We start from the raw sequence: 23,987 nt of genomic DNA, 5'->3' as shown, positions 1-23,987 counted from the left end.
ATTATAGCAATATGCTTTTAAGTTGTAATACTATGCTATCGTGTTGCTCAAACGTCATTAGCTAATCTAATCAAATCAAATTAGTTAGTTTTAAACGAGTGGACCTCATGGACATTCCAACACCTCCAGCCATTGTTTTCCATCTTCCATATTGTCTATTCATTTTGCAGTATCCTTGTTTATTAGATTTTCAGGAATACACCATTACTAATCAAACTTCTCTTTTACGAAATATAAGTTAATATATATTAAATTAAATTCACAGCATAATTGGAGAATCAGAAAACTATCCAGAACACAGGTCACATTGCTTGATTATAAGTAACTATATCTAAATATAAATTAAACAAGGTCATATTATATACTTTTAGATTCAATGTATGCACATCAAGAAGAAATTAAGGATGAAAAAGAAGGATACTTAATGAAAAGGAAACTCTCAACATAATAGGCCAACATAAACCATGAAGCATAACTTATTAATTATATAAGAAGTTCTGTTGGATAAGAATAATCACCAGCCAAGATAAACATAAATACATGTACAATCAGACAATATTGCCAAGAATCAGACTTTAGGAGAGTTGCTAATTGACATGACGCAAACACACATTGCTAAGATTTCTATTCATTCCCAATAAGCAAACCAAGTTATAGTTGATAAACCTCAATTTGACGGTTTATCTTGTATTGAATTTAGAGTATTTTGTAGACCTTTTCTCACATTTACCCAATGAATTAGCATGGTTTTGTATATTCTCCTTTAATTGTGCTTAAGAGTGAAAACATGCTTTTTAGGTCTTAAAATAGATAAATGTAATTTACCTTGATTCTATTAGATGCCTTGATATGTTTGTTAAGTGATTTAAGGTTTAGGAGGCAAAGATTGGATCAAGGGAATGAAGAAAGAAAGCATGAAAAGTTGGAGAACTCATGAAGAAATGAGAGAACTGGAAAGTTGTCAAACCGACCTCTTCGCACTTAAACAACCATAACTTGAGCTACAGAGGTCCAAATGATGCGGTTTCAGTTGGGTTAGAAAGCTAACATCCGGGGCTTCGAAACGATATAAGATTTTCCATAGTTGCATCGCGCATAAGGGCGCGCACGCGCACGGTATGCGGACGCGCCGATGGTGGCACATGACCCACTTAATGCAACATGTGGCCAGCGATTTTAGAAGCCTTGTGGGCCCAATCCAACTCATTTCTGATGCTATTTAAGCCAAGGATTGAAGGGGGAATGAGGATACTTTACATACTTTTAATCATTAGTCATAGTTTAGTTTTAGAAGTAGTTAGAGTTAGAGAGAGAAGCTCTCTCTTCTCTCAAGAGTTAGGATTGGGAATTAGGGTTAGATTAGGATCTCATAGTTCTAGGTTTAATTCAAGTCTCCTTCTACTTCTACCTTCAATTGATAATTGCTACACTTTGGTTCTTCTTTCTATCCCTATCCTCTTGTTGTAATTTCTCTTATTTTGTTTCTAGGTTTTGTAATTGAGATATTTTTGTTCTTTTGTTTTCTTTTAATAATGCAATTTGAGATAATTCATGTGATTTTGATGTTGTTGATTGTTGTTTTGTTAATTCTTTGTAATTGTTGGTTGTTGATTCCTCTTATTCTTACAAATAAAAAATGCTTTCTTTCATTACCCTCCAAGTGTTTGATGAAATGCTTGAGAGGATGTTAGAGTAGAATTCTATGTTCTTGGCTTGAGAAGGTGACTTAGGATTTCTTGAGTCACTAGTGTCCAATTGATTGATAGTTGATAGCCATTAACTCTAGCCTTCATTAATCTAATTAGTGGGAAGCTAGGACTTATGGACTTGGATTGATATTACTCACTTGACTTTCCTTTGCTACTTGATTAAAGGATGACTTAGTGAGATTAATCCTCGCAACTACCATGCTTGTGGCTAGTGATAATGATGAAGACCCTTGACAACCAAACCTTGCCAAGACCATTTTGTTAATACAATTTCATTACCATTTGCTATTCATTTTTCTCATCTAAAACCCCAAAAATAAATAAATCCATAACCAATAACAAGAACACTACCCTGCAAGTCCTTTGAGAGACGACTCGAGGTTTAAATACTTCGGTTTATAGATTTTAGGGGTTTGTACTTGTGACAAACAAATTTTTGCATGAAAGGATTATTGTTGGTTTAGAGACTATACTTCAACGAGATTTCATTTGTGAAATTCTAAACCGTCAAAAATCCAATCATCAAAATGGCACCGTTGCCGGGGATTTGCAATGGTGTTATGTTATTGGTTATTGTACATATGTGAATATTGTAAATAGTTTGTCTTTTGCTTGTTTACTAGATTTTGTTAGTTTTATTTTGTTTTTCCATAATGAATTCTCACTTTGGCTATGAGTTTGGCTCTAATTGTGTTGTAGGGAATGTGAACTTCAATGCTAACATGTACCAAGGATGGAACACTCCAAGATGGGGGGAGCCTCAAGGAATTGATCACTCCTATTGGCATCAACCTCCGGACACTTATAGGTATAATTCTCATCCTAATGCATGTCAATTCAATGGTTATGGTGACCCCTTTTATGACAATCAACCACCACCATATGCCTATGAATCTTATCCTCAACATGATGCTCAACCATACTCACAAGCCCCTTTCTACCAAGTACCTTTATGTGACCCTTATCCATCATATAACCAATCACCCATACCACATCCTTGTGATCATTATGAGCAAGAACCTTTAGAACCACCACAACCCAATCAAGATTACTACCATGAACCACCTCAACACTCACCATCTCCATACCCTTACCAAGAAGAACCACCTTCCTACTATGAACCCTCTCTCCAAAATGATGAACCCTCTTATCTACCCCAAGCCCCAATAGATGATTTTCTTACCTTGCTACTTCAAGGACAAGCGGATATGCAAAGGAACACCTTAGAGTTTGTGACTAACTTGACCAAGGTAGTGCATACTTTAGCCTACAAATGTTTGAACACTCAAGGTGCTTCCATAGCCACATATGGAGAATCAATTGAAGAGCGTAGCATGAAGGAGAGATTGGAAACTCCGGTGGGGGATGAGGGATGCAATTTTGTGTTGGAACAATTGGAGGAGCCTATGATCATTGAAGAAAAGGAAGAGGTGGTTGAAGATTTAGGAGATGTTGAAAGTCCAAGGGAATGTAGCATTATGGGGCACTCTTCCAAGAAGCTTGATATTGATGTTGAAGAGGGTGTGCAACCTCCAAGGCATATCATCGTTGGAGACTTGGAAGAGGCTTATCAAGAGATGGATTCAATCATGGATGAATTTCTCTCTACAATGGACTCCTCTCCCATTGGACATGGAGTTGAAATTATAGAAGAGTGTGCACAACCTCCCATACCCTTGGTGAGCAATGAGAAAGAGAGCTACCAAGAGGAAAACGTTGGCATGGTGTATATCAAAATTGAAGAATATGAAGAGGTTGACCAAGAAATGGATTTATTCATCAATGAATTTCTATCCAAAATTGAATCACCTCCCATTAGGCAAGAAATCAAAGTTCTTGAAGACAACACCAAGCCATGTGATAAGAGGGGAAAGGTTAAAATCGAGGAAGCTCGCAAAGAGGTGGAAATACACAAAGAAGAGCACAAGGAAGTAGACCTTGCATTGTCTAAGTGTGGGGAGGTCTCCCTTCCCGAGTCACCATCCAACACAACATTTAAGTGGGTAAAATTCTTATTCATAAGCTTTACTTTCTCGCTTGAATATGGTTTGATTGAAACGGATGGACAACTTAGAGCTCTTTGTGGAATTAAAAGCAAGAATGAGTTGTGTAGTGGTTGCAAGTTAGGAATTAGGCTCATTAAGGTCAAAGCTTCAAGGTATAGGAACGATGATTGGAAGAATGCCACTTTACAAGGGTCTCGACGGAAGGCTTGGTATGTTAAAGAGAATTCTATATGTCAACCACCCGGAAAGAAAGAGTATGAAGACCAAATCAAAGACGGGTGCGAAAACAAGATATGGGATCCCGGTTCGCTATGTGAAGACCAACTATGGGGACTCATATCTTGGGTAAAACTTTGCCCAAGCTTGATGAAGATGGTTGGAAATTCTGTCAACCAATTGAGAAGCAAAGATCCTTGGAGATTCAAGGATGAGTACAAACATAAGCCACCATGACAATAAGCTCCTCAAAATGTCCAACTTAAGGACTTAAACTAAAAGTGCTAGGTGGGAGACACCCCACCATGGTAAACTCTTTCCATCCTCTTTTAGTTTTGTTTAATAAGTGATTTGAGTTGCCATTGTAGGAAGATTTTCATTTCATATTGATTTGTTTGTAAAGATTGGTTGTTAGTATGTTGTATTCATTAGTAGTAGATGAATAAATCCTAAAATCAAATTGCATTTTTGTGAATTGTTTGATATTTGATTGAATAAAGAAGAGTTTTAGACATTATAGGGAGCTCTTGGGCATTTTTTTCTGCTTTTCGGGCAAAAAAAAAAACGCGCATCGGCACGCTAGCACGCTGTGCGCGCGCGCGCACATTGCACTTCCGCAACTTCTGGTACAAAAACCAGAGAGTTGTGCGCGCGTTGTGCCAGCATTGTGCTGGGAGCACAAGCTCATCCACGCGTAAGCGTGCTTTGCGCGCGCGCGCGGATCGTTCCTGCTGCATCCACGCGTGAGCGCGCTGTGCGCGCGCGGATTTGCACTCTGCTTTTCTCCTTCCTCCTTTCTCCTTCTTTCCTCTTCTCTTCTTCTTTCTTTCTCATTTTTTTTCTTTTTTTCTACCTCTCTTGGAAAATTTTTTTCTTTTCTCTTTTAATATAAATAAAAAAAAAGAAAAAAAATTTAATAAAAAAATATAATAAATAAATAAATAAATAAAATACTAAAAAAATAAAAAAATTAAAAATATAAAAAAAATTCTCTTCTTCCATTTTCTTTTGTCTATTACATTTGCATACTTTTATTCTTTGCATTTCAATTTTGTTTCTATAATTTTTTCTCATTTTATTTTCTAAATTTCTCATTTTAATAATGGTTTTGAATTCTCTCACTCAATTGTTGAGAATTTCTTGCATTTGTTTTGGTGCTTCATGACTTGTTACATTAATTGTAATATTTGTCAACACACAAGATTAGTGCTTTAGTCCTTCCTAATTCATTACCCTTTGTTTTTTTCTTGTACCGCTTCATCATTGAGTTAGGATAGAATCAAATGCTTTCATTCGTATCACTAATCTTGTTTGTGTCAATTCTTATTTGATCTTGATGCTCAATATACTCTCCATGCTCTAACTTTACTCTTGCATCAAGTATCAGTTGATATGCCTTTTGCTTATATTGATTTCTCACTCACATGTTGTAGCTACCATGTAGTAGAGAATCATACTCTTATTTGGCATTAGCCCCCGCCTATGTTCTAATTGCCTTGATATCTTTGTTATAGGCTTAATTTTCTTTCCTTTTCTTTCCTTTTAGGTTGGTCACCAGAAAGAAAAAAAGGAAACATTTTTAAATGGGGCAACAAACAAGTCATCCGCACAACCTTTTGAAGGAGCTCATCAATTATCGCAACCCATCCACCTTGCTCTTCTTTGCATGCACCGAGGACGGTGCAATCTTCAAGTGTGGGGAGGTCGTCGACCGATCTCCATGGATAACAATTTTCTTCTTCAACACCAATTACATTTGCATGATAGGTTGCATTTTAGTTAGAATTTATACATATTTTTACTACTTCTTTCTTATTAGGACTACTTGGTTAAAGTGATGAATTCTCTTCCGAGAAACTATTTTAGGGCACCCTACCAATTAAAACAAATTTTTTGTTGAACTTGCTTGAAAGAATGTATTTTGGAACATGGTTTTTGAGCTAAGAACACAAGCTTGTGAGATTTGAGCCTAATGGTGTGGTTACATCTTATAACCACTTATTTTCCTTCTTGCGTGTAATTGTTCTCCTTCTATGATTGTAATCTTTGATTTGTTTGAGTCTATATGTCCATTATTCCTTGTATTCATGCATTTATATGATTAAGGCCATCACTTCATTAGCTCACTAACCAAATAGCCTTACCCTTTATCTCCCCTTGTTAGCCGAATTTGAGCCTACGCTTAACCCACTTGTTCTTTAATTTAGCACATTACAAGCCTTAAAGCGAAAAAACAATAATTGTCCTTATTTGGATCTTTGATTAGCTTAGGCTAGTGTGTGTGAGTATCATTCAAGTGTGGGAACCTTGGGACATTGGGTGAATAAAAGGGGTAGTTTTGTATTGTTGTTGAAAATATTGGGAATTGGGTACATACTCATGTATTGATCAAATGTAAAACCTTATGCATTGAGGTTCTTGTATATAAAAAAAATGAAAAAAACAAAAGAAAAAAAAAGAGAAAAATTATATGGAAAAGAAAAGAAAGAAAAAGAAGAAAAAGAAAGGAATAAAAAGGGGACAAAATGCCACAAAGTGAAGCCCAATAAAATCAATGCATAAGTGTTGTGAAATGAAAAAGAAAATGCATGAGTATGTGAAAAAGTGAGACATGGGTAGTTAGATTAGTACTTAATTGTATAGGTCATTATATAGGTTAGGTGGGAAAGTTTAAGTCAATCAAAGATTCAAATCCTAAGTCCACTAGCCATATATGATCCTACCTTGACCCTAGCCCCATTACAACCTAAAAAAAAGACCTCATGATAATTGTATGCGTGCATTGAATAATTGTTGATTGTTAGATGAACAACAAATCTTGGAAAGCATGATTAGGGGAGAATTGAGTGAATCAACCCCAAACACCGAACGACTAGAGTGCAAACACTTCCGGTGAGGGTTCGATGCTCAATTCCTTGATTCCCGGCTTTCACGAGCGTTCTTCTTGCAATTCTATGTGAACTTCATGCTTATACTTCAATTGGTAGGACTCATGAATCATTATATGATCTTAAGCCCTACTTGTGCATGTCTTGGAGATTGATTTATTTTTTTTAACCAAGTAGGTAGAATCATTTTGCATTTAGTTGCATGCATATAGTTTCTTTGCTTTGAATAAGTGTCATATCCCTTATTTCATTCTTGGTTTAGCATGAGGACATGCTAAGATTTAAGTGTGGGGAGGTTGATAAACCTCAATTTGACGGTTTATCTTGTATTGAATTTAGAGTATTTTGTAGACCTTTTCTCACATTTACCCAATGAATTAGCATGGTTTTGTATATTCTTCTTTAATTGTGCTTAAGAGTGAAAACATGCTTTTTAGGTCTTAAAATAGATAAATGTAATTCACCTTTATTCCATTAGATGCCTTGATATGTTTGTTAAGTGATTTAAGGTTTAGGAGGCAAAGATTGGATCAAGGGAATGAAGAAAGAAAGCATGAAAAGTTGGAGAACTCATGAAGAAATGAAAGAACCGGAAAGCTGTCAAACCGACCTCTTCGCACTTAAACAACCATAACTTGAGCTACAGAGGTCCAAATGATGCGGTTTCAGTTGGGTTAGAAAGCTAACATCCGGGGCTACGAAATGATATAAGATTTGGATCTCATAGTTCTAGGTTTAATTTAAGTCTCCTTCTACTTCTACCTTCAATTGATGATTGCTACAATTTGGTTCTTCTTTCTATCCCTATCCTCTTGTTGTAATTCATGTGATTGTGATGTTGTTGATTGTTGTTTTGTTAATTCTTTGTAATTGTTGGTTGTTGATTCCTCTTATTCTTACAAATAAAAAATGCTTTCTTTCATTACCCTCCAAGTGTTTGATGAAATGCTTGAGAGGATGTTAGAGTAGAATTCTATGTTCTTGGCTTGAGAAGGTGACTTAGGATTTCTTGAGTCACTAGTGTCCAATTGATTATAGTTGATAGCCATTAACTCTAGCCTTCATTAATCTAATTAGTGGGAAGCTAGGACTTATGGACTTGGATTGATATTACTCACTTGACTTTCCTTTGCTACTTGATTAAAGGATTACTTAGTGAGATTAATCCTCGCAACTACCATGCTTGTGGCTAGTGATAATGATGAAGACCCTTGACAACCAAACCTTGCCAAGACCATTTTGTTAATACAATTTCATTACCATTTGCTATTCATTTTTCTCATCTAAAACCCCAAAAATAAATAAATCCATAACCAATAACAAGAACACTACCCTGCAAGTCCTTTGAGAGATGACCCAAGGTTTAAATACTTCGGTTTATAGATTTTAGGGGTTTGTACTTGTGACAAAAAAATTTTTGCATGAAAGGATTATTGTTGGTTTAGAGACTATACTTCAACGAGATTTCATTTGTGAAATTCTAAACCGTCAAAAATCCAATCATCAATAGTCCAACATAGAAAGTGGAAATCCTAATGCCAATTCATTATCAGATGAATCAGGAAGTATGAGGCAAGGGCAGAAAATAATGTAATTTTCAAGTAATCAAGTACCTGTATCTTGTTTCATGCACTCACGCAAGAGGGAGTCCAAGTGTTCTCTTCGGTCCTCAACAGGAGCTCTGAATTTATAATCAACAGTCTGGACCTTTTTGTACCAAATGCAGAATTAGATACCTTGGTAAACATGACAAATTGGCACAATATATATGTAACATCCACATAGCTTCTAACCTCATCAAATAGATATCAGGTGAAGAAAAATATTTTAAGAAGTCTAATCAGCAGCTTTACTATATCATCAATCATATATTAACATAAAACATAGTTGATGTAAAATATTTCACTTGTACTTAGCATACCACTGCACTATCATCAATTAGTCCATTGGAAAAGCCACAACACTTGGTCATAAAAAGTGAACACAAATCTTTTAGTATACCCAAAAAAAGCCTCTATGAGTCTCGAAAAGATATGCCTTGCTGTGTTCTGTTTAGACCAACCAGACAAAACTTCCTCACTTTCAACCTAATACAAGGTTACATAAACAGTAAAACTAGTCATATTATATCACCAAATCAATAATTAATACTGCATCGAACAAAAGGGTTGAAATTGAAATGATGATGACCTAATTTTATACTACTAACAGTGCTAGAACTCCAACAGAATCTTAGGGAACAAGCACGATCAATGAAGTAACAGAAGAGCTAAACTTAGTAAGGTCTTGAACAGAGTACTGATTGTTGTGCTAAGGTCTTGAATAGAGCAACAGGAAACAAACATGTGATTAACAAAACACAGAAGCTAAAGTTGGTAAATAAGAATTCTAAAGCAGGAATATGGGATTTATAATCTTGCATCTTATCATAAAATATTTCTACATAGTTAGGGGATAGAAGGAAATATTTAAGGGGTAAAGGACAAGGGGATAAAGGAAATTTTTTTAACTGGGCCAATGTTGCAACTTAGTCCTTTCAGCACTTTTCTCTACTCTTAACAATGACTTCCATTGGTAGCTTAGGCCTTTTGATTGTGAATAGTAGCAGGAGCTGTGTTCTTTCTATATGTATGAGTAATTGATAAGTGTGTGTTGGGATGAGAAATAAGTAATAATAAGATAACAGGAACTGAGAAACAAGAGTAATAATCTAAAAGGTCTACTATGCTACATATGATATAACCCACTTGAGTTCTTTGCAAAGATAACAGTCCTACACATATCAAACTTTAGAAATAGAAACTGAGCCACTATATGAGACTGTGTCATTTCAATTTTTTTCAGTTGAGCGTGTAAAGTGTAATATTTAATCTATCAATATTTTTTATTTTATTTATAAAATATATGATAAAAGATCGTACTTTAACCTTTGAAATGAGAAAAAAAATTTGAAAAGATCCACTTATAATATATGGTTTTTCATTCTTAAGAACCATAAACATTGCCTTATTTTAATAGTTGTAGTTTGAACTCGAATTTTTCTCAAATACAAAGAAGTAAAATAATGGTAACTCTAAGCATAAAACTATTTCGTGCTAAAATTAGTTTCAACTTTCAACACTCCAACATCCCATAAAAGGATAAAATTTCTTCATTTCAGACCAAAGAAATAGAAAAATTTTGCTCTAACATATAAACCCAATTCTCTAAGATTTTTTCCTTTTTGTCTCAAGTACCTAATGCCCATCCATGGTTCTAGCCGGTTTCCATATAAAATTAACCTCAGTTACTCTTTGGGTTTCAATTAGTTTATGTTCGAGTAAAACAGTAAAATCAGAAATTTTTTTCTCTTAAAAAAAACCCCGATTTCAAATCCCACCTGAAGTGCTCAACAAATTGCAGCTTAGTAATGCCTTGTGATCAAAGGATTTTGTTTATACAAAGATAAGCACATCTCAATATTGGAGAAGGGAAAGCACTATATCAAAATCAAATCAGAATAAAAATTCGTAAATTTGGCATCCTCAATATCAAAATTCAAGTTTCATAACAAGAGCACGGTATAGATCTAGGACAACAAAAGTAGCATCGACCTATGCCAACTGCTACCTACCATTAAAATTGAAACCAGAGGAACTAAAATCCACAACATTTTTAGGTGACTTTTGGTAAGGGGTACTGAGACTAACACTGGGAATGGGACTTAGTATTGTATTTGGTAATCAAAGACTAGAAGTCTAGAACTAACATTGGGATTTCTGGCAACCAGCATGTGTTTTTTATTGGTCTAATATTGACTATTCCATTACATATGCAGTCTGACACGGCTAGTGTTAACCACCACCACCATGAGATAAACTCTTACATGACCAAGTCAATCATTAGAATGAATAAAAGTTAAATACACATTAATGGCATTCGACCAACATCTTAATTAAATTGACAGTAACTCCTACCTATGATCTTCATTATCACCCCATGATTTAATTCTCTATTAAATAATTACTTATTCTTTGATCATACCATATTGTTGAAGCTTTAGGTGACACGTATTATAATAAGGCATGTGAGGTTTTCATAATAAAAGAAATAAGGAAGGGAAATTTGAGAGAAACAGAACAATGTAATGAAGTGGCAGATAGAGAGGATAATCCCCTTAGAAATTATACCAAGTCAGAATATTGTTCTGTATGTATGATTCACTTTTAGAATGCAAATTAAAAGGGGATTGGTTCTATGTTTTATAATGCACCAGTTTGAAATTGGAAGACATATAAAAAAGATTGTTATAGATGTTCACTTTCTTCAATTTGTAGTTTCAAATATGCAACATAACAAGACACTGCAGAAAATTGATTCCCTCTTTGGAATTTTGTGGCACGAATGAATAGGTTTTTGTTTGAATGGAAATTTGTGTAAAGTTCCTAATTAGTCCCACTAAATCAGCTTTGGATTGATATTGTTTATACTCAAATTGAAACCAGTCTATTATTTCTTTATTAGTTCTTGATAACAGGATTCATTATTTTTTACTATAATTCTAGATATGGTCGAATAAGAACAGAGCTAGCAATTCATATGAGATAGAGCTAACAAACGGTTTAACAAGCTAGATCCTTACAAGAAAAGAGGGGTTTTGTACATACCAGATTTGTAAACCACGAAGCTGGTCAACGATGGATCCACCGGCAACGAGAAGCACGGTTCAGCTGGTAGTGGTGTCCGAAGGAGAACGGCGGCGAGGATGGGTGCATGTATGAGTGCTGGATCGACAGCCAAGAGACTCCACGGTCACAGATTCGGCCACGGTAGAGTAGGAAAGGGTTTCGCGCGCTCCGCTTTCTACTTTGGCGGGTTTCTGAAATACTTGATTTGGGGAATTCTGGGGGGAGGTTGGGTTAGAAAATCTCAAACCGATTTGGGGTTAGCTGCGGGCTTGGTGAGTACAACGCAAAAGCAGAACGAATTGGTGTTGGGAGGATAATTTGGAGAAGAATCACCGCAATGCACCCTTAGTTGCTGTGTTTTATAGAACTGCAGGAGATGCGGCGCAGGGAACCACCGCGTGTGTTGTAGTGGAAGGCTGCAGGTTTTTCTACAAGAGTTTGGAGTACAAATAAGAAGGAAAATAAAATTAAGAATCAATTGATTACATGTAGCAGAGAGGAAAAATGGAAATAAAAAATATCTCCCACCGAGAAGACGAATCCCTCTGCTGGTTTAAATTGTCCTGCAAGAATTTATATACACATATTGAAGAACGTTGGTGTTTGGATCATTTCGAAAGTCGTGTTGCATCATTCACATTCTTGCTGTCCAAATCAAGTAGAGATGCTCAAACAACACAGAGAACTAAGCATGTCCGTGTGTCATACCATAGAGAATAACGGGGAAGCCGGTATCAGACTAAGCAAAATTTACCAATCATTTGTTGCAGCAGCCGTGGGTCACCACGAGTTAAATTTTATCGAGAGAGACGTGAGGAATTACATCACGAGAGAAGTGCAGAATGTTTCGGAACTAGACGATGCAAAAGAATTTGGAAAATACTTATTAAGAATGAAAAAGAAGAATCAGAATTTCTTTTTCGAGCTCGAACTCGAGGACGATCAGTCGATTAAGCTTGCTTTTTGGGCGGATGCAAGGAGCAGAGCTGCGTGTGAGTATTTCGGAGATGTTATTCATTTGACACCACCTATAATACAAACAGGTAATATGTTGTTCTGGTTTATGATGCTGAACTAATGTTGTTTTATGAATCTTTTGCAGAGGTGTATATTGGAGGTTTTTTTGGTGTATAAAGTAATTATTTGGGTGTATTTAATGATTTTAATTCTATTTTGTCGTAATTTATTTCAGGTATAATCTGGTTTATAGTTCTTTTTTCGGGGTGAATCACCACAGTCAGTCAACACTTCTTGGATGAACTTTGATGAAAAACGAAGATATTCAATCATTCAAATAGTTATTTCAATGTTGGCTTCGTTGCATGGGAGGAAATGCTCCGAAAGAGATTCTCATCGATCAATGCAAAGGGCTATCAAGGCTTGTATGCCCACAACAATTCACCGTTGGTGTATCTGGCACATCACGAAGAAGATTTTAGGCAAATGAAACGGCTACAAGGGACACATAGAAATCGAACAAGAAATGAGCCATGTTGTTTAGAACTCTCATACCAAAGAATCATTTGATAGAAATTAGAATGATTTTCTGTTGAAGTATGGTCTTGTGGACAACAAGTGGCTTTCAGGTAATGACGTTTAAAATATGTAGCAGAGGTGTAAATTGCATATTTTTGGGTGTATTATAGATCGATTTGGATGTAATTTGTAGAGCTATACGAAGGCTGTCATATATAGATTCCAATTTATCTGGATCACCACTTCTGGGCCGGGATGAAAAGCACACAAAGGAGTGAGAGCATGCATGCATTTTTTAAGTTCATTACTCGGAACAGCTCACTTATCTAATTCGTTAAACAATACGATAATGCCTCAGAAGCAGGGAGCAAAGAGAGAGAGAATCGAATGTTGCAGCTTTTTACACCGTCATAGCATGTGCAACAAAATCCTCCATAGAAGCCCAGTTTTAACATGTGTACACTCACCAAAAGTTCAGGGAAGTCCAAGCACAATTCAGAGAGAAGGTGAATTGCATTACAAGATTAACGAACTCTACTCTAGGCTATTCAGTATACGTATACAAAGTTATTGAACAACTTTTTAGCTCAGCATTCAACGAGTTTGCAGTTACGTACGACTCGGTAGCAGCCCAAGTTAAATGCCAGTGCTTATTATTCGAGTCAAGAGGGATATTGTGCCGTCACTCCCTAAGCGTGTTGAGCTTTGAACGAGTAACCAAAGTGTCACCAAGATACATATTGGAACGATGGAGCAAGAATGTAAAGAAGAGACACACACACATCAAGAGCAACCACGATGCGCAATTGTTGGCACCAAGAAGCAAGAGATTTGACGAATTGTTGTTTCGTTCGCAAAATATATGTGAATTTACATCAGAATTCGAGGTGCTCACCGCCATTCTGCACTGTGCCTACGATAATGTCGTGGTTGAGATGGAAGAACTAAAAGTTAAAAGGAAGGGGACATGTTCGTTATCTCACGAAGATGATAGCTTAGAATCTGTTAACGAGCTTCAAAGCCCTCCAATGGTTCGAACAAGAGGACATCCAAAAAATAGGCTAGGTTCAAAGTTGGACAAACAGATTGCAAATGCCTCAAAGAAGAAGAAAATGAAAGTTCTAAGCGAGGTAAAAGTGATGTTCTTTAAATAGGTGGTAATTGAGTTTAATTTTTTTGTTAATAGTTTTGGTAATATGTGAGTTTATTTTTTGCAGTTAAACCTTTTTTATGCTGCATCAGTGGTGCAACCAAATTCCAACCAATATCACGAACATGTTATAAATTATCAATTCAGGGATCCAGTAGCTAGGGATAGATTTTTGGGTGTATAGTGACAGTATTTTGGTGTAATGCTTAGTGTTTTAGGTGTATTTATGCATTCTCTTGTGTTTGACATTTTTCTTTTTTTTATATTTTTCAGATGCTGCTGTTTATGTTAGAAATTAGTGTTTTGTTTATATTTGTTTGTTTTAATTTTACTATATATAATCAAATCCTAAAGAGGTTAACAATTTAAGTTTCTGACTTCCCATACCTCTTTGTTGGTTTTTCAATTGAAATATGTGAGGACTCTTTTCGGATGTGTACCGATTATATTTGGGTGTATTATTAAAGTAATTGGGCATATCAGTATGTTTGGTGTTGTTTTCCTTCATTTTTTTGAACCTGTAATTTACAGCTTTTGAATACAGCACAAACAGTTTATTTATGCAAAAAAAATATATATATAGAACTGTGATGGTTTTCTGTGGCTAAGAGAAGGGGGGGTTAAATCTTAGCCCCCTTTCTTGCTTGTTTATACTTGCTGGTCTTTGAGGAGACTTTTAATTTTGTCTCGTCCCTAGCCACGAGACTTTTATTTTTGTCTCGTCACTTGGCACGAGATATTTTCAGTTTTAGCTCTTGTGCAGTAGAAACAGAAATGGAGTAGAAGAAAGAGAAAATTACACCCAGATATATCCTGGTTCAGTTGCTAAGTGCAGTGCAGCCTACATCCAGTCTCTATCACAACAATGATGGAATTTCACTATGATCTTCTTGATTACAGACTGTAAACTGCTAACCCAACTTACAAGGAGATTCCCACAGAATCATGAAACACAACATAGATGTACAAATGAACTCTAAGGACATCTATGGCTTTTTCTTTTAATTTTGCACTCTCTGCCTTTTTCCGCTCTATGGCTTTTTCATACAAATCTCACTGTTTTCCATTTTCCATGAGACTCAAGACATGACAAAATTAAATAGAAAAATCACAAAACAGAATACATTGAAGGAGAAGAAAAATTGTTAGCTCAGGTAGCTCTGAGAACCCTGTGCCTTGCACTCTAACTTCTTTCTCCTTGCTCCAAACCGTGGCTGTTCTCTCTTTTTATAGAAGAGGGAAGCCTCCACCTTTGAAGCCAAAAACCAAGCCAACTTCTTCTTCTCCAAAAACAAAACCGGTTCGGCCAGAGAGAGAGAGAAGAGATAACCCATGCAAAACCCAACATGCAATTACCTCTAGTCCTTCCTTGGTCATCACTCTCCATCAATCTGAGCGCTCCATCCTTCGCTTGCTCTCCAAGATGAATTTCTGGCCCTTGATGCTTCATGATGATGATGGCTTTATCTGCTCTAATCTCTGCCTCTTCCATCATGTAGCCACCCTAGCTACTTCCTGTGGTGGTAGAGCAGAATCAGAGACAAGCCATCCCTCCAAGGATCTTCTCCTTGTTGGCCGAATCTCCTTCTACCATTTTTGGTATGGAGAATCTAAGATTTCATCACCATATCTTACCATAAGTGATAAGAATCTCAGCCACTACATTTTTTATGTTTTCTTGCCATCATTGTGATGGTCTTCAGATGTGCATTTCCTTCTTTTCGGTAGCTCAATGTAGCTTCCATGGCTGCTGTGTAATGACCAAAAGAGATGAAGAAAGTTGAGAGAGAAGAAAGAGAAATTTGAACATTAACTAATGGATTTTGATCAAGTAAAATAAATGTCCACTTCCTTTTTACTGAGCAACGTGTAGCTTAATGATGCCCATCAAATCAATGACCAACTCTCTCTTATGTTTCCAATGCATATATTAACTTCACTTTAATGAAATTTGAATTCCATTACATGGTGAAGTGTAAGATCCGTTGAAGGCATAAGGCAATAACAACATTTGCTTTCCTGATTGATTATTTTCGGATCATGCATTCAGTTGTATAGCAAAACATGATTAATTTGGGCTTGTAGCAATAATGGATCAATTTGGCCCAAGTAACATAATAATCAATTCAGTCATACTCATCATATATTCTTGCATCAATGCTGATGGATTTAACCAATTGGGCTTAAGCAAAATTTCTGGCCCAAATATCATAAATTGCTTCAGCCACATAATATAGGAAACATTAAATAAGGCTGAATGGTTTTAAGCATATTGGACTTGCAATAATTTTTCTTTTCTGTTCAGCCCAATAAGAAAACATGCATCACAAAATTATTAATTAACATATGTTAAGTGAAAATTAAATTAATAATTTTGTAATTAATTATTTCAATAATATTTGTTCATCATCAAATATTAGCTTAGAGTTTTCCAAACTCATCAAACTGGATTAAATATTCACAAAATTTACACGAAGTGTTCAAACTATTCCAATACTACGTTCAAACTATTCCAAGACTACATAACATTAAAGTTAATCACTGTCAATATCATATGAATCTATTTGACAATATAGACTTAACAACACTGCAGATGGCTTGGACAATCTCACTGCTTCACTTCCCCTAATGGCTGTATCTCTCTCTCTCTCTCTCTCTCTCTCTCGATTCATTTTATGAAACAGAATTCAAGAAGCAAATTCTACTCTAAAGTGGTCCACCTCTGCCTACAGTTTAAAAGAATATTCTTTTAATCAACTCTGTTAATTTAGTAAACTAATAGAGAGTTACATAGTTTTAAACATAATTACCTGAGTCCAATTGTCCCACTCATACTTCCCCCTTTTTATGTTTTAAGACTGAATTATTTCAATCCATTTCATTAAATAAACAGCACAATCATAGCTGAAAACCAAAAATAAATTAGCAAATTAAAATAGGACAGCAAGAGAAAACATAATTTTTAGAGTAAAAGATTTATACCTTATTTTTTGGCCTTAAATGTCGATGTATGGCGGTTCAATTTCACGATCGTTTTTTTTAGAGGTGCCCCCAACATATACCCTCATTTTGGAAATGATATACCCCTAGAAACAAAAAACAAAGGATAACAAATTACACCTTATTTTGAACAGAAATACACCTAAATATTAAAACACAAAAAATAGAATCAACCTACAACAAATTTATTTAGCTTCATTCTGGGTTCGGAGGGACATGTCTTGTGATATGGGTCAAGGACAAAAAAATTTTTCTTTCTAACATCAGCCACCCATAACCACCAATGCTCCAAATAGCAAACAGGTGCAAATATCTGAAGCATGATCACATTGAACAGTATTTTAGTTTGATTGGCACATAACCAAAGAATTGTGATAAGAAGTTTTAGAAACGAAAACTTACATATGGATGTGATGCTAATTTTTTCAAGTCCAAAAAGGGTATGAACATTTGGTAGTCTTCAATTATAAATGACTTTTTTTTATTTTGGCTGTAAGCATTTTCCACCTACATGATTCTCAATAGCCATGTTCTACAAGATTTGTGAAACACCAAAAAAAAATATTTAATACACCCAAAAGATTACACAAATATACCCAAATTTGATTATAATACACCTTACAATATTAGGAGGAGAGACAGTAAATTTCTTCTTCAAATCTTCGAATATTTTGTTGATTTTGGATCAGGCACATAGCATTGATAATCTAGAAAAATAAAAAACCAATCAACATTACAGTCATATGTCATAATAAAATCAATAATCTTATTCTAATATTCCTCAGATTTAATATATGAACTAGCTTTTAGAGACGTAAAGTGGACTTTTGACAATAGCAATGGTTCTTGGGCATTGAGGGTGCACCACTGGATCATAATTATTAGTACTTCCATCTGCGTATGTTTTTACACGTGTGGCCCACAAGTAACACTTTTCTTTCATGTCACCCGACATTTCTTTGCTCCTTGCAAGAATTTCAAACTTTTCAAAAATTTGGCCCGCAGGCTGCTTTTCGATCGAGGGACTTTTACCCTCTGCAAAATCCATTGTTGCCTTTACCTCACTGTTTGCAATTTTCTCCACCAGCTCCTCTAATTGTTCGATTAGTATTGGTATTTCAGGACTTTTTCCTTTTTGAGATCTTGGTTACCCCTCTTGGGTCAGTATTTCTTCTTGACTTGAATCAATGAAGTCAAAGCTAAATGATGACATAAAAAATTCTTTAGGTACGTAGGATGCTGTGTGGGCCATCATCCTCAATGCAGCAGTGGCTTCAGGGGCTGGATTACTGCATGTTGACATGTAAGGTACTATAAGAATAAGAATAGATGAATGATATTTAAAGAGAGTTATATTGTGCTGAACTTACACTTTAGATGGAGCTGGTGGCACTATGGGTGTGCTTTCATCAAGTTCTGGGTTTGTGGAGTGCTACAGGGTTAGAGAAAATGAATCAAATTATAAAAAAGTCAATAATAGCTCAATTCTGAATATATACACCCAAATAATAATAATCAAATACACCCAAATATTATTCCTCACCTTTTAGTTCTTTCTTCACTAATTTTTTCGCTCAGGGACTTTGGGGGGGATGGTTCAATTTCTGGCACAGGGCTTGGTGTTGTTGTCTGGGACAGAGGCATGCATACTTGAATCGGAACTCTGATGAGCGGATAATTTATACGCTTTTTGGCATTATTTTTAGTATATTTTTAGTATATTTTAGTTAGTTTTTATTACATTTTTATTAGTTTTTAGTTAAAATTCACTTTTCTGGGCTTTACTATCACTACAGCAGAGACGCTGCTTTGCGGCGGTTTTTTTTATGATTAGCGGCGGTTTTAAACCGCCGCAAAATCAAATGCCGGCGGCTATGGGAAACGCCCTGGATATTGGCGCGGGGATTAGGTTTTGCGGCGGTTTCTAGTAACCGCTGGTATAACCGCCGCTAATCAGTATTTTGCGGCATTCAGTTAAAAAACCGCCGCTAAATGAGAGTGCAACGATTTCCCGCATGTTTACCGGCGGTTACAAATTGCCGCTATTTAACACGTTTTTAAAGTTTGCAACTGTTTGGCGGCGGTTTTAAAACCGCCGCTAATTTCAATACAAATTTAAAAAAATTGGATTTTCCTTTTAAAAAGCGCTGATTTTTTTATTTAATTTTAAAGATACATTTTTTGGCCTTTTTTGAATTTGTTTAATACTATAAATCTTAATATTTTTCATTTATTGAGTCTAAACTTGCGACAAAAATAACAAAAATAACTGAAAAATAAAATAATATATTTATCATTTGTGTTGCCATGTCTCGCCTTGAAACTGCCAGAGATACATTGGTGGCAGCATCTTTGAAAAAATCAAAATTCTCTATAAGTCAGAGTCAAAATAAGTAAACTACATGATTAGAGAAGAACATCATCTATACTTCAAAGAGATCATCATTCATCAAGAATAAAATTATCAACTACTACATAAACATGTCAATAGTGTCTCTAACAAAGAAACCAACCTTTCATCCACACCTCCTTTTACAGTCAATTCCTAATTCAGCTTTGTTCTCCCGGTGAACCTGAAGTGTAGAAAGAATATGAAGTCATTTTAATTTTTTAAAATACAAATTGAATTTGGAGTTAAAATCTTAGATACAATGATGGTGATGATGACTTACTTGAATCAAATCCATGTAGTTCATTCTATACAGGTGATCCCCAGAAAGAATCAATACATCCTCAATGTTCCTTGCTCTTGGATCCTACAACAAATAATCATGTCATTAATTAAAAAATGGAACTAACACCACTTTGTATACCATATGTCAACAGAACAACATACATAGCACATACAAAGTTTTATATTCTCTGTCAACAAGCAAGCAATTAGACTATATGTGTTAGGATTAATACATGAAATAAAGTACATGATAATGAAATAGCTTAGCACCTTAATTAGCCATTGAAACTGCCTTACAGTTATAGCATCAGCAGTATCCTGAAACCAACTTTGACCCTCCTGACCTAGAACTTAAGTGGCTGCAAGAACCTGAAAACAGAACAAGAGCTCCCTTCATTTGCATTCTCCTTCAAATTCAAGACATTTCCTCTAATCTCCTTTCCTTCATCCCCACTCATTATTCTCTTAATAACTATCTTTATCTCAACCCTCTCAACCTTCCCTCAAATTTTACCCCAACCATCTAAACAGCACTCACATTTTTAGCATTCACCTTTTGATCACCAAAACAAAGCATACAAATCATAGGAACCCCTTCACAAACACTCTCCAAAGTTTAGTTCCAACCACAATATAATGAGTCCAATATGCACCAACAGCAGCATTAGGTAGATCACAACAATATCAATTTGTTTAGATTTTGTCCCATAACCATAACCAGCTGTTTAATAATTTGCCTCACAAAAACTATTTTATAAATCTCTTAAACACACACACAAACACAAATACACCCTTTGGGCATAATCAAAAGCAAAATAAAACTCAAAAATAATACTCAATTAAGCTACCAAGTTTGCTCTTCATCCTTTTTCATAATGCACAATAATTCAAGTATTCATACATACACTACTGTCCACGTCCTTAGTGTTATATGTGGCACATTTAGAATTCATGGTACCTTGTTTACATGTTTAGGTATTCTTAGTTTTGTTATGGTTCTTGTTGGTTTGATTATGCTGGTTCTTTTTTGTTCTTGGCTGTATAAAAAAGTAGAAGTAAATGAGTAACTCTAATGCTATGTATTGCATTATGGTTTCTGATTATTTGTTAATGTACTTCTATTTTTTGTGTTTACCACATTTTAAGGAAGCTGTTCTATATCTAGATATAATACAGGGGCCAATTATCAAAATATAAGAAGTAGCTCTAGAACTAGGTGCATTAGTTGAGTTATGAGTGTTTAACAACTAAACTAATAAGTTTAGGAAAAAAGAAAACAAACAGTAACAACAGCTATAAACACCACAAATTGAATAGCATACTATTTCTTGTAATCTGAAAAGTAAGGATATTATTTTAGAACATGAAAACTCATCAGGTTTCCTTTTGTGTTCAGAGGATAAAAGAGTTTTTATAAAAAAGTTCAACATAACTAGTGTAAGCACATGCATAAAAGAATTATTTATCTTCTAAATAAATTCTGTACCAGTTCTTGCAGAGGTCTTTTATTTTGATCAATAATAGAACTCCTCTCCTCGGTGATCTTCGAAATAAGATCCCTTGCCTGAAGTAATAAGTCTGGAACAGATAGTAAAGATAAGATGGCATTAATTATGAGTCTCCTATAAGATAAAGCTAGCTAGTTTAAGTGTAGAATTATTAAGTGTTTATAATATACCACAGAGGTAATAAAGTAATTAGTAATAAATTATTTTGTTATAAATTTTATCATATAACATAAATAAGATATAAACATTCTAGTTATTAATAAAATATATTTTTATTAATAACTAGATAGAATGCTTACTTTAGATTCGATCAATGAAACAAACTTCATTCAGATCTTTTAAATTGAAATGGAACATATTTTAATTTGAAACAAACTCATTTCAGATCTTATTGCACTATAAGAAATGGAGTCTACTAGTTCATTTGTTCGACCATTACAATCACTAATGTAACTAAAATGAAATGAAATGAATAAATGGTCTTATCACACTATGCTTTGCCCGTTATTAACAAAATAAGGTCTTATCATAATAAAGTAAGTTCCTTTCCTCACTGAGAAAACAAAACAGAGCCTCTTGGAATATAGTTGGCTTAGACATTGCAAAGCATGTTTCAGGGATAGATGCTTAAAAGCATTGCAAAGCAAATAAGAGTATAAAAATATTTGTTATATAAAGCTTAAGTATTTCTACTAATTAATTTGTTATACCACTCCATTTTGATGCGTTTGATCTTTATTTTGCTCTAATTTAAACATTAATATGACAATATTCATTCATTTCAAACAATTGCCGACTAAGATATAGTAGATAAAAACAATTGGTGAAACATTGTTGAAATTGTTCGGATTAGTATGGTGAAACATATTCAAAACACTTGGCATATTGTCGAACACTTGGCATGCAAAAGCATAACCAACACAAAATAGCACTAACAAGCATTCTTTGCAACACCAAATCAAAATTCAGCACCAATGACATGAAAAATCAGCAGCGTTTCGCAGGAACTCAGCAAAGTATCAGTCAATCAATCCAAACAAATTGAAATTCAAACTCAAGAAGCTCTTAACAGCAAGTTTAACTATGTATAAACAAACACTAATTCTAACCTAAACTCAACTAACAACAGCAAATAATCCTAACCAAATCAAATTAACACTAAAATCAACATATAACTAATCCTAATTCAAGAAAGAAAGAAGCAGAGTTACCGGTGAATCTGTCCCGGTTTCGGCGACGATTGTAACTGGTGGCGGCATGTTCGACGGTGACCTCCTCTCCCTATTCGGCTCCTCCCAGCGGCAGATCTATCAATGGCAGCAGCAGCAAACCCTAATGGCGACGGGAACAGGGTGCGACGGCGACGGCTTGACCCCAATCGATGGCAGCGGTGGCGGCAGAGCAGGACGGTGCGAGAACGGACCTCCTCCTTCTCCCCTGCGTTCATCGTCTTCTGCTTCTCCTTCACTCTTCGCCGTTCTTCTCCTTCGTGAGTGGTTCTCTCTCTCTTCGCGAACTCTCTCTCTCTCTCTTCGGCTTCAGTGGCGACGACGGCAAGCTTAGTGGTGGCGGCGGTGGCAAGACGCGACGGTGAAGACCCGCGATGAGGACGACGACGGCGCTGGCATCGTGGTGAGCTGATGCGGTCTCCCTCTCTCTTCACGGTTCTTTCTCTTGCGGTTTTGGCTTTCCGACGGCACGGCAATGCGACGGCGGCGGCGAACTCAGCAGCGTCGGGTGGCTCCTTCCTCCTTTCCCTCTTATTCTCCGTTTCTCCCCCTCTTCTCTTTACATTTCTTTCTTTCTTTCTTTTTTTATGAAGTTGCTGAGGGTTGTGCTTTTAGGAAAGGGGGATCTTTTTCAATCGCCAAAGAAAAGGGAGATTAAGGGTGGTTCTTTGAAATTTGCCGCAAAACCAAATTAAACAGCTGCTCTTCCAGCGTTTACCACTAAAATCGCTGGAAAATCACCAGATAGCGGCGATTGTTAAAAGAGCTGTTAATTGTCCGCCGCTATCTTCCGTTTTTGTGGTAGTGTATGAGTTTGTGTATTTTTCTATGATTTCAGGTATTTTCTGGCTAAAATTGAGGGACCTGAGCAAAAATCTGATTCAGAGGCTGAAAAGGACTGCAGATGCTGTTGGATTCTGACCTCCCTGCACTCGAAGTGGATTTTCTGGAGCTACAGAAGTTCAACTGGCGCGATCTCAATTGCTTTGGAAAGTAGACATCCTGGGCTTTCCAGTAATGTATAATAGTCCATACTTTGCCTGAGATTTGATGGCCCAAACCGGCGTTGCAAATCAGCTTCAGAATTCTCGGCGTTTAACGCCGGAACTGGCACAAAAATTGGAGTTAAACGCCCAAACTGGCATAAAAGCTGGCGTTTAACTCTAGAAAAAGTCTCTACACATAAAAGCTTCAATGCTCAGCCCAAGCACACACCAAGTGGACCCCGGAAGTGGATTTTTACATCATTTACTCATTTCTGTATACCCTAGGTTACTAGTTCACTATTAATAGGGCCTTTTGATATTGTATCTGTACCTCATGACACTTTACACGCTTCTCATTGTATCTTCTACAGCATGAGTCTCTAAACTCCATGGTTGGGGGTGAGGAGCTCTGCTGTGTCTTGATGGATTAATGCAATTACTACTGTTTTTCATTCAATCACGCTTGCTTCTATTCTAA

The 23,987-nt window shown here is 35.8% G+C and overlaps 1 protein-coding gene and 1 long non-coding RNA gene across 2 annotated transcripts; one reads left to right on the top strand and one right to left on the bottom strand.

Moving 5' to 3' along the window:
* The first annotated feature begins 12,177 nt into the window (after window positions 1-12,177).
* On the top strand, window positions 12,178-14,296 carry LOC130975431 (protein FAR-RED ELONGATED HYPOCOTYL 3-like). Its single transcript, XM_057900230.1, has 5 exons — window positions 12,178-12,529; window positions 12,679-12,688; window positions 12,785-12,868; window positions 13,549-14,092; window positions 14,180-14,296. The coding sequence occupies exons 1-5, from the start codon at window positions 12,178-12,180 to the stop codon at window positions 14,294-14,296; spliced, it is 1,107 nt and encodes a 368-aa protein (XP_057756213.1).
* Window positions 14,297-19,378: 5,082 nt separating this feature from the next.
* Window positions 19,379-22,812, bottom strand: LOC130976839 (uncharacterized). Its single transcript, XR_009084778.1, has 5 exons — window positions 22,506-22,812; window positions 21,273-21,364; window positions 20,057-20,155; window positions 19,785-19,868; window positions 19,379-19,685 (listed from the first exon to the last, which is right to left on the bottom strand). It is a non-coding gene; the product is annotated as an uncharacterized LOC130976839 (long non-coding RNA).
* Between the last annotated feature and the right edge of the window lie 1,175 nt (window positions 22,813-23,987).

The sequence above is a fragment of the Arachis stenosperma genome, chromosome 4 (assembly GCF_014773155.1).
Source record: "Arachis stenosperma cultivar V10309 chromosome 4, arast.V10309.gnm1.PFL2, whole genome shotgun sequence".
Lineage (NCBI taxonomy): Eukaryota > Viridiplantae > Streptophyta > Magnoliopsida > Fabales > Fabaceae > Arachis > Arachis stenosperma.
Note: the sequence above shows the minus strand (reverse complement) of the source record. Positions and strands in the feature narration are given on the sequence as shown.

Excerpts from the sequence above, each read along its gene's own strand:
- LOC130975431 (XM_057900230.1), top strand. The coding sequence starts at position 12,178 with ATGTCCGTGTGTCATACCATAGAGAATAACGGGGAAGCCGGTATCAGA. Across the intron at positions 12,869-13,548 it reads GCAAAGGGCTATCAAGGCTT|CTCAGCATTCAACGAGTTTG; the intron begins GTATGCCCACAA and ends ACAACTTTTTAG. Across the intron at positions 14,093-14,179 it reads AAATGAAAGTTCTAAGCGAG|TTAAACCTTTTTTATGCTGC; the intron begins GTAAAAGTGATG and ends TATTTTTTGCAG.